The sequence below is a fragment of the Gavialis gangeticus genome, unplaced genomic scaffold (assembly GCF_001723915.1).
Source record: "Gavialis gangeticus isolate Ggan-Ray unplaced genomic scaffold, GavGan_comp1, whole genome shotgun sequence".
In the NCBI taxonomy this organism is placed as follows: domain Eukaryota; kingdom Metazoa; phylum Chordata; order Crocodylia; family Gavialidae; genus Gavialis; species Gavialis gangeticus.
This window is the reverse complement of record NW_017729025.1, coordinates 56,769,674-56,780,630: the sequence shown is the minus strand read 5'-3', so window position 1 is coordinate 56,780,630 and position 10,957 is coordinate 56,769,674. Positions and strand designations below refer to the sequence as shown.

The window sequence follows — 10,957 nt, the reverse complement described above, 5'->3', positions numbered from 1 at the left end:
TTTTAAAAAATTTAAAAAAAAAAAAAAAAAAAAAAAAAAATCAGCCGCACCAGTTAAAAAGGCAGGTACTACCCACCCCACACATCGTCAGCTCTATTCCACAGTAAGTGAAAGCTAAACTGGGGTGCTTTAATCTCAATGCAATTTTGGTAACTTCCAGTTACCAGAGTGGGTCAGACCAAAACACCTATAACAGAATAGTTTGATATGCTAAAGTCCTAACTTTGTAAGTGGGTAACTATTTGTCTATATCCCAAGGAAAGTGGAATAAGTAAACGCTGATTTCTCAAACAATGACATATTTGTATAATGCAGTTATTCCTACATAGTGTCTTCTGTCAACTGGAAAAATTTTGTCAAGTCAAGCATCCACTACAGCAGTTTGAGCTAGTGGTTCATCAGTTTCTGTTGTCTAGCAAATATCCTGTTCAACTTTGAACATGTGCAAGTTGCAAAGCTTCTTTACACACTGTATCAGATATCCATTTAGATCACTTTGTTCTAAAGTTACTTTAAATATTTAAGCCATGTGTGAGAGAGGACATGCATCTTTAAGTGGAGTTGGAGTATATGAAGTTTCTCAATCTCACCCTCATGATGTGGAAATCAGTTTAAAAAACAACTTAGGCAACTGAAACTAGGTATACCACTATAAAAGAACGTGTCTGATATCAAATATCGCTCTAATATTCTTGTAGCCAAAGAGAATGACTAGCTAGTTAACAGATTAAATATCATACCATCAGACAGCTGGAACTGCATTTAAGTCCTGGACAATCAATGTTATGTTTTAAAGTGACAGAATTATTATTACTGAAGTTTCATGAGCTTGGCTTCAACCCAAATGGCTGGACACCTTAAATTACCCCCAAACATTATTAGGCCTTCCAAGAATTGTAGCATCCCTAGTCCCAGGCAGCTGCTACACCAGCTATAGTGTAAATTAAGAACTGGAATCCCCAAGTCCTAGTGCCCAGAGAGAGTCCTAGTGACACTTGCTCCTGTTGCCTTTAACAAAACAAAAACTATACCGTTCTATCACTATTACCATCAAGAGCAACTTTCCTTTTTGAGGGAGGCTGTTATTAATTATAGACTTGGCAAAGAAATTTAGGAGAAACCATAACACAGCAAACATAAAATAGATAAATGTCAAACTGAAGCAGTGTGGATATTCAGAATCTATTTAATAGTGGGACACTACTACAGTTTTCTAGAGCACATTAGATTTTGATTTAAGCAGCTGCAACTGGTGTAGGAATTTCTGAAAAAAATAATTTGGTCTCCTATATTCTACAGTCTATACTTTACTGCATCAGTCTAATAAGTCATCTCAAACATGTAATACCAGGTTTGTGCTAGCTGGCCTAATCTTTTGCTGAGCACTTCATTCTTCTAAAATGCAGATAAAAATGTCAGTCAAAAGGAGGGGGGGAAGAATACCATAGGACTTCGACTTTAAGCTTTGTTGCAATGGGTACTAACAATTTTACACGGCTTATGAACGATTGCTGCAGTTTATTCAATACCAAAAAATCCTCATGCTGATACAATAAAATATTTTACAATGATCAATTTTTAATGCTTTATTCGTTGATTAAAAGAATATACATTTAACATAAACCATACAACATCAGTCATCAATTCAAGCATTCAGCTGGTTTCCTTACACTTTCTGTCAGGAGTTTTTTTTTTAATCTGATCACATTTATAAGATAAAATCTCACCACATCTGGCATATACACACACTGTGCCAGTGGATTCACTCTACTGATGTACATATAAAATCCGCATGGTATGTGCTCACTGGAGACAAAACAGCGCACACCTGTCAAAAGGTCATTTTAATATAAGATGGTAAAACCATTTGTAAAACACATATAAACTTTTTCCATAAATAGAATCATATCTGGACATCTGTTGCATAAATTGTGTTTTCCAAAGCTTACAATAGAGCAGCCAGGTCTCAGCACTGCTGGGCACCCACGTTGGCCACTTACTTTATTATTGCAGACTGTCCTTTAACATTAAATGCACAACATTCGTACCACTTAAAACTGGGGTCAGGTGGAAGTCTCACAGAGACCACGTCTGTACCGCGGTTGCCCTGAAACAGTTAATCGGCTTTTAAAGCCTCTCAGATATAACAAGATTTTAAAACATACTTCATGGAATGTTCTTCATGCATCATAGCAGCTCATACCTGTGATAGAACAAGCTTTGTATTCGCTTTCCTTTCCTTCCTTTACATTCACTATTCACAGTGAAACAGGTGCATGTTTGTTTAAGAGTTCTGAGGTTGCTGACTGAGCCACAGCACAGCTGTGTACCACAGGTCGAAATTCGACCTTATATATTACAATCTAGCAGTATCTGGCTGGCCAAGAGTTGGCCTGCCCCTGCCAGCATGTGGGCACTTCTTCGTTTTTAATCTATTCTTTGGCAGCTGACACAGGCGCTGACAGAGAAAATCCAGTGACTTAGTTGCTAGGGATTTCACGACTAATGTTTGTTTGCAAGCATGTACATTGAAATTTGTGTCTTCATTGTTATGGTTTTTACCCCATTGGAGCATATGTTCATTTTCCGTTGAAATCTGGGCCCAAAGCTAACTTGTATGGAGAAGCTGATAGACCATGAGAATGAGCTACGATGAGTTTACAAAGGATCAGATATCCTACAATTTATAGCCTGAGTCTACAAATTCAGGTGAGTTTCTGAAAAGCTACAGTGCTGTAGACTACTGTGTAATATCTGAGAAAAAGGGAGTGGGAGTAATTCATGCTTCAAAAACTGCATGTGAAATGAAAGTGAAAGTATACCATGAACTGGCATTGGGAAGTAGTATTTTCCTGTTTTTTTCTTAAGTTCATTAAGTAGCATGCTACCAGCTTATGCAACAACAATTGCACAAAAAAAATCCACCAGGCTATGGATATGGACATTAAGAAGAATTTGCTCCTGAGCACAGAACTCTGTCCTAAGAGTAAACTAATTCAAGATGCAGAGTTTAGTCAAAAAAAGAAAGGAAAAATAAAAGTTAGCCGGCAACCTCAGACAACTTTCGGCTGTCTCTCTAAGGTTTGGTCGACAAGTCCATTAACCGTGAAAGCCCTAAACATTGCCACTTTCAGCTTCTAAACCAATACCCGACTACGTTCTTTGATCAAGAAGTAGAATACACATATATAATTCTATATAGCTAATACTGATTAAACACAGCACAAAAGGGGTTAATTCACACTACTGAAAAACATAATAGGACCCTACTTGCATATGTAACCACAGGAACTGTAAATAAAAAAGAGCTAAATGCCTTCACTGAAGCTTTGCATCTCTCTATAAAAATGACGAGTTGGCTCAGTGAAGACACTGAGTAATTCTATGTCCATGACTGCATGCCAAGGTCGACCCAATCCAAGGGATACCTGCTCAATGAGGTTATGTACTGGATCCACGTCCTGATCAGCTAGTTCACCTTGGTCGAAGTCAATGCTTTCTTCCGTGACTTCTAAAACTTTCAAATCAGAGCCACGAAGACGAGCGATTGCAATGAGGTTATGAGCCCACACAGTGTAACCTTTTAAAAGAAGAGAGAGAAAAAGAGTCATTTCCTGCAGGACCCCTTTCCAAGGTGTAGAATTTGGCTTTGTGGTTTACTCTTCAACAATGTTGATGGGGTGTTTTGTACAGTATCTTAGTGGAAGGGGGAGAAGAGATTTGAGGCTGAACTAGAAGACGCCTGATGAAAAAAGGAATGAGAGTTTGACCCTTTCACATACCGCTCCTGGAGCTTCCCATGGAAGCCTGAGTGAAAACATTTTTCAGTCAAGGGCATTCACAAATGTCTGCTTTGCCAGTTATCACCTAAGAAAATGAAGGAATTCCAAGAGTTTTGCTATGCTCAAATAATGCTTACCATCTCTACCCAAAGTAACCATAACTCTAGTGCAGTAGACTAAAATATCATACTATAAGGAACTAGGATACCAGACCCAAATGAGGACATCATTTTTAGCAACTGCTTTCCCAGAAAAATTAAATAAGCTTAGCCAGTAGCTGGGCAGTATTCCAGTGAAGTGCTTACTCAAAGAAGAACAAACAAACTTGAGACAATAGTGTTGCCATTCAAGCCCCAGTAAGGTACAACTAAGTTGTAGACCCAAAATAAGTTGAAAACTCATGTTTACAAAACCACTCCTTCTCTAAAGAGGTGTAGGGATTATACAGAAAGACAAGACAGGCAATATTGGTAATTTAAAATAATCTAAACTAACTAAACTGATTTGAGAGAGAATGTTGCTTCTGGAAGAATTGAAAAGAAAAATCAAGTCCTCCTTTCCAAATTCTTAAAAGCTACTTATCCATGTCATGACCTGCTTCAGTAAATTCACTTGGTCATTACAGATTCTTGGCTTTATTTTTTCAACCAAATGGCAAATCATCTGTACAGCAGCTTGGTGGCAGGATAAGCTCACGCTCTTTTCTCAGCCCAGGCAAATTACTAGAAAAAATTTTTTTTAAACTTGAAATCAGAGTTAATCTATCTGATCACCTTTTCTGTGCTAGACATGTTATTAAAGAAGAGAAATGGCTCTAAATTGCTTCCCCTAATCAGTTGTAAGTTCTGATAATGTAATTTTAAGTCCTTGCTTATTGACCAGGATCACACATTTTAGCTTTTCCATCCCTCTATCTACCTGTTGGCACTTGTTCACTCAGTAAATGTTAGAACATTCATGATGGATACATTGGTTTGTTAGCTTGCAGCTATAGGCAGCTGTTTAAATTTTGTATTGGAGAATATCCCATATTGTGAGCAAAATTACAACATCCACGTCAAAACAGTTTTTAAAAATTCAGTGGAAAGTGTTCCTTTATTTTAAAAACAAACAAAAACACACTTACCTAACCTACAAGTTGTTGCATAGGCCCCAAAATTGGTGGCCTTGCGGAGAAATAAAAAGATTAAAGAAGAAAGCAAATGGAAAAGAAAATGCCCTAAGGAAAGTTGGCTGAATTTCCCATGCAAAAGGGTAACTCAGCTGTTCATGTGGGACAAACTAGTTTGAATTCGTAACTTTTAGCACTAAAAATAAAAGCCTTAGCTGCTTGAGCTAAAAGGAATAGATCTCAGACATACAAACTATTTGATGTGGGAATGGGCTCCACTTCTACAAATCTGGTTAGCTGAATCTGTAAGAATCAACTGATGGAACCCTTTAGTGGCTGGTCTTCATAAAGCATATGCAGTCATGTTACAGCATGAGTTACACATTAGCAATTTTAGGAAATCTTTAACATTAATTTAACATGACCTGGAGGAGACAAACCTGTTCAATGAAGGTGACGACTAGCCAGTTAGTTTCTCTTCAGACCTTTGCACATATTAATTCGATACTAGCTGTAACAACAGCTAGGGACTGGACCAACAGAAATAGTGCTTGATGGCACTCAGCAAGGCACAGACATCTTGGTTCATTCCAGTCACACAAATGCACTTTACATTACTCCACTCTGCACATTACACTTGAGGGAACATATTCCCCAACATTCATCTCGTCTGCACCATGCAGCCTCTGCCACTAAACTGGAAGTCTTCCACTGGTGTAGGTATACATCACCTCCACAAACAACATAAGCTAAGATGACAAAGCTCTTGAATAACATTGTTGTTTTCATACCTGAGGTTTCGCCAGCATGGCTTTCAGCTGGAGTCAGCCAGACGTGCTATCTAGACAACCAAGTTACATTAAGCTAATGGAGACTTCATCTTTGTTCACTAATGCTTCAGTCTGGTAACTGCTGGCAGATCCTTACAAGATGAGTGACATCTCTTCTGAGCCTAGTTTTGCTGTTGTCCATATAGATTTACAATCGGGAAATAATTTGTGATGAGCAATAAATACCTCCAAGTGTCAGATTTTTCAAACACAATGTAGAGCTATCTACTCTGCTCTGAGCCTTTGTTGCCTTGGGCAGCATATAAAACAAATAAATAACTCAGACAACAAAGAAAGTACCTCCCCACTTTCTAAATGAGCCTTTAGACCATGCAATTGTAGATGCCACATACTTTGATAACAATAAATCTTTCACTCATCGTGATCTACATAAACACCCTAGTAAAATCTTAAAGGAAAACAGTCACAATTGTTTACAATGAGTAAGTTTAGTTGCATTCAATTTGTTAGGAAGAATAAATACAAATTAGGATATTTATGCTTCTATGTTTGAAGCCATGAGAATCTGTTTTCAATATCTGTATGATACAAGCTGTGCTTTACAACATGCTGCAGGATTTTGGGGGCAGTAATAAGTATTCATTTATAAATACAATTTGATTAGAAAAGGCTAAATATTATAAAAAGGACAAAGAAATGTACTGTGTTTGTCCACAGAATTACCTACCATGTACTGCTAGGAGAGAGAGCCTTGTGCACCTCCATGCTAATAAAACCAGGGGGTCTTCATTCCGGTTGTCACTAAGATCAGGGAAGCCAGACATATCTATCACATCATTCATTAGTATAAAGTGAGTGAGGAACTTGTCGTACTGCCTGGATATGAGGTCAACAACAGCCCCTGAAACGCAAGTGATGTAGCTGTCAAAGTGAATCCTCTCTAATGGGATACTAGGCTTAAGAATCCTTAGCATATCATCACTCTTGACATCAAATGCCATTATGTAGACCCGGAGATTAGTGCTATTGCGTGTCAGTGCCTTCCAATTCTCATCTTCTGGCATGTTGTCCAAGGACTTGTGCATTATGGAAACATTGTGGACCAGAAGAGACAGTCGATGCAAAGGCACGTGGTTGCTATCAGCCAAGACTCTTGCCATTTCAGCTGTAAAATCACAGAAATCCAAGGCAAGCGAGCGCAGATTCACAAAGCGCTCCAATTCAACTGCAGTGATAAGAGTGGTATTTCCAGGGATGTGGTTGTCCAGTAAACTCAGATGTTCCATGGTGTTGGCAATGGGGTTTGATAAAGAGGACAGAGATGTGGGAGTTGCTATTTGCAGCATAAACCCACAAGACAGCCATTTTAGTTGCCTGCTATTGCCCAATATTTCTTCGAACAGTTGCTGTATTCTGCAAACAAAACATAAGCAACAACAATCCTGTTAAACATCAGTCAGTCTTACCGGTTGCATAGTATTAGTCAAAAATGATACTACTTTCATTTAGGTCCAATTCCATATATGTCATTAACAGTCAGTAAGAAGCCTGCAGGATGGACTGCCTGCAGATACAGGGCCAAAATGATGCACCAGCCCTAAATTCAAGTGGTTTTGTAATTACAAACTCTCTTTGGGAGAACAATCATTTTGAATCTCTCTTACAGGAAGTGTCACTCTTTGAACTGAAGATTCCAATATATTAGCTTTCTCCAGATTTCAATTTTTTAAAATCCTTTCAGTCATTTTAGGTTTGTGCAAATATGAGACTGTACCACTTAAAAATGCTTCCTGTACTCAGATACCAAAACAGCAGGATCTCTCCCATCTCAAACAGCAAACCTTCTATGCACAGCACATCATCTTAAGAGCTCATCAGTGCTTTCAACTATATTTAGAGAAATTTGGATTTGTACAAGTTTGAAATGCACTACCTGACCATGCTAATTAACCTGGTTTTCCTTAATATTTAAGTATATACAATAGCAAGGCTATTGGAATATCTGCACCTTCAACATGCCAATAATTCTAGGAGCTTCATTGGAGAGGAAGATTTGGATATGGCAATATTGTAAATGTCAGGTATCAACATCTAATACATCCTCTTTAAAAACAGATTCATATTAACCACAGAAGAGTAGCAATATGCACATATCCCATCCCTGTCACCATGCTTTTATGAATGGAATGCTTAAGTTAGATACCTGGTTCAAACAGTGCACTAAAGTCTAGAAAAAAAAAATGGATTTGGATAAGTTGTCCTGAATCAAACAATGCCAGCTATGCAACCAAACTGCCTCTAAAAAGAAATGAATTGATCATCATTGCCCATAGCTGTTAGACATCTGTTTCTCCTCACAGGTATTCTTTGAGCATGCAGTTACATTATAAGTTTTTGTACATGTGTAGATCTGTGTGCACAATCTTGAGCCCTTGTTAATTCAAAAGGAAAGAGATTAGCATTGTCAGGAAAGGGGCTGATTCAGGTTAACACTGCTGCCTGAAACATCAAGGAATACACACACCATGCAAAACCCGAGGTACTTTAAATGCAACAATAACCAAATATTACATATACATATCACTGTCCACTGCATAGATTCACGACCACTCAAGCACAGAGTTATGTAAGAAAATCCAGGTTTGCATGCATACATTTAATGTCAAAAGTTACTATCTGTGTGCCTGAAGAAGAATGTCTTGCATTTGAAATCTTATCTGACTCTATCCAAGATACGCAATTGGTCAAAACGTATCACTCAAAGAAAGCCTTGCCTCTCACATATATATCTTTAGAAAGATATAAAAAAAGTGTGCTCAGATGACACACTCGCTGTATTCTGTATGTTCTATACAGCCATTCCTAAAAAACATTTGTTATTTTAAGCTCATTTTAAACCTTTCTTCTAAATTAGGCTCAGTAGACAGTAATTTTATCTTGACATGCATGTATGTTCATATAATATTACTGCATATGCCTAGCTCAGGGGGGAGCGAGAAATTTAAGTGTGCTTCTCTAGTGATTTAGACTGTCAAGTCTTAAAGCAAGAATGCTCATATAGTAAATAATAAATTTTCCTTTTGAACTCACAATTCGACTTCATTAGCACAGCTGCTCAGCAATGCCTAGTACTGTTCTCCACTACAGAATACCTCACTCAAAACAGGTTTCTGATCAATCAAGACTCAAGAACACAGTAGGCAGCAGTGAGACTATACAGTTCCCTAGACTTAAACCAACCCTTCTGTCCACAAAAACCAATAACACCCTTCTGTCCACAAAAACCTATGCAGCTTGAAATAAGAGACAGCTATCTAATGTTGAGCCAAAACTCCTTCATTTTAAAGGCTGAGGATTATCAGTTAAGCCAGGGCTGTTCAACTTCCAGTCAACCAGAGGCCACAAACCACATGGGCCTCACAAGGCAAGAACACCACACTGAACCCATCAAAAGCTGCCTGCCACCTTGGCAGCCCTCTAGGCTCTCCACCACTGTACAGGCAACCTAGCAACCCCGCTACACACACAGCCTTATACCATGTCCCCTCCTCCCAGGCACACACGTTCTGCAGGAAGCTCAGTTTCCCTTCCCCACAGTGCATGCAGTCTGGGCACTCCAGCCCCCTCCTACTATGCCACCCCACCCCCAGAAGCAAGGGCAGGGAGTATTAGCCAGAGGAGGGCAGGGGAGCTTGGAGAACCTGGCTGCCAGAGCAGTGACAGATGTCCTGGGAGTATGTAGGCCACATGCAGCCTGCAAGCCACCTGTTAGACAGCCCTGAAATCTTGCCCTAATAAAAGGGAGGCCCAAGAAATGTAATCTGAAGTTACATCCAATGGGCTGGGGCCTTTGTTCTGGTGTCCCTCTCCATGCTTTCCTTCTTTAACCCCATACCAAGGGCTACGAGCTTGGCAGCAGAAGCAGCATCAGCAGGGCCAGGGACAAGGCCGAGAGGCTCTCCGTGTCCTGCTTTCCAGCCCCATGATATTTCAAAGCTACTGGCACCACCCAGCTCCTCAGTGAAATTCTTGCTGGTAAAAATGAAGGCTTGTCCATGGCCCATGTTCTACAGGTTTAGCAACAAAGGTACCAATTCATCTAAATGTCTCTCCATGTTATTTTATAAGAATTTCAATAAAAATTCCAATCATTTATCTTTTAATATAGCTTTTCATAATTTAGCACTTTTATCAAGTCTAAATGTGCTCCTCTAAAGAATTCCAAAGTGCACTTCAAAACTACAGCTTGGAAATGGCCACAGCTTCCATCACATCCTAGACCTCTTGCACGGGCTGCTACTTAACTCCAGGCTTGTCTCCTTTAAGGTTAGAAGGCAGGTTCTCTTTCCTTAAAGCCTGTGGAGTTACTATAAAGCTGAATATAACCCCAAACCCCCCAAAGAAGAGAGGAGCAGAAGGGTTTGGTTTTTCTTGTTTTTATAATATCAGAATATAATTACCATAATTAAGCATGGTACTTTAATTTTTTCTCTTCAAAGTATGTTACATAATAGCCAATATGGATATTTTACAAACTATCAAAAAAGTAATATTCTGGCAGTACAGAAGTCTAAGGCATTTAATTTTGCAGAGAAAGTTTCGAAGTGTCAGGGTTGACTGAAGATGTATTAAAGTGAACTGTTATGTCACAAACGCTGCAAACAGTCAGCTAGCTACTCTATGAGACATAATACACTTCAAGCCTAAAAATGATTACACTAGGGAAAACAATGGTTTAAGAAACCAATTAGAAATCTTTATCCACACCAGAACAGTAAACGTTTCTTAAAGTTACCCATCTCAGTTCACTTCTGTATTCATAACTGTCCATTAAAGCACTACTCTCACAACAAACACTAACTGGCCTCATCGTTCATAGTACAGGAGAGAAGCGAAAGACTGAATGGACATGAAAACTAAAACATATTTTTGCCCTTCAAAGTGGGCCCAGTTAGGACGACAAAGGCACTGAATGGGGCTGTACAAGCATTATCCATACCTTGCCTCTTCAGGTGAATTAAGAACCGTGAAGCCAATTCATCACAAACACTAAATTCACTTAATACAACCAAGCCATTTTTAATATCAGAAACATTAAGAGTAAGCCACTGAACTGCTTAAGTTATTAATATATTCACAGATTGTGTCCAAACCCCTGCCCCAGGCAGAAAAAGGACCACGGTCAGATGACCCCAGTTGGGTGCCTATCTAAGCCTCTTCTTGAAGACTTCCAAGTTAGGTGATAGTACCACCTCTCTTGGCAGCCCATTCCA

The 10,957-nt window shown here is 39.0% G+C and overlaps 1 protein-coding gene across 1 annotated transcript in view; it reads right to left on the bottom strand.

The window, feature by feature from the left end:
• Positions 1–1,137: 1,137 nt before the first annotated feature.
• FBXO33 (F-box protein 33) overlaps positions 1,138–10,957 on the bottom strand; it is a gene marked incomplete at its 5' end in the record, with an annotated part of 13,024 nt that continues 3,204 nt past the window's right edge. The window contains 2 exons of the mRNA XM_019518855.1: positions 1,138–3,580; positions 6,412–7,097. Coding sequence (XP_019374400.1) covers positions 3,309–3,580; positions 6,412–7,097 — 958 coding nt within the window. The remainder of the gene's footprint in view (positions 3,581–6,411; positions 7,098–10,957) is intronic.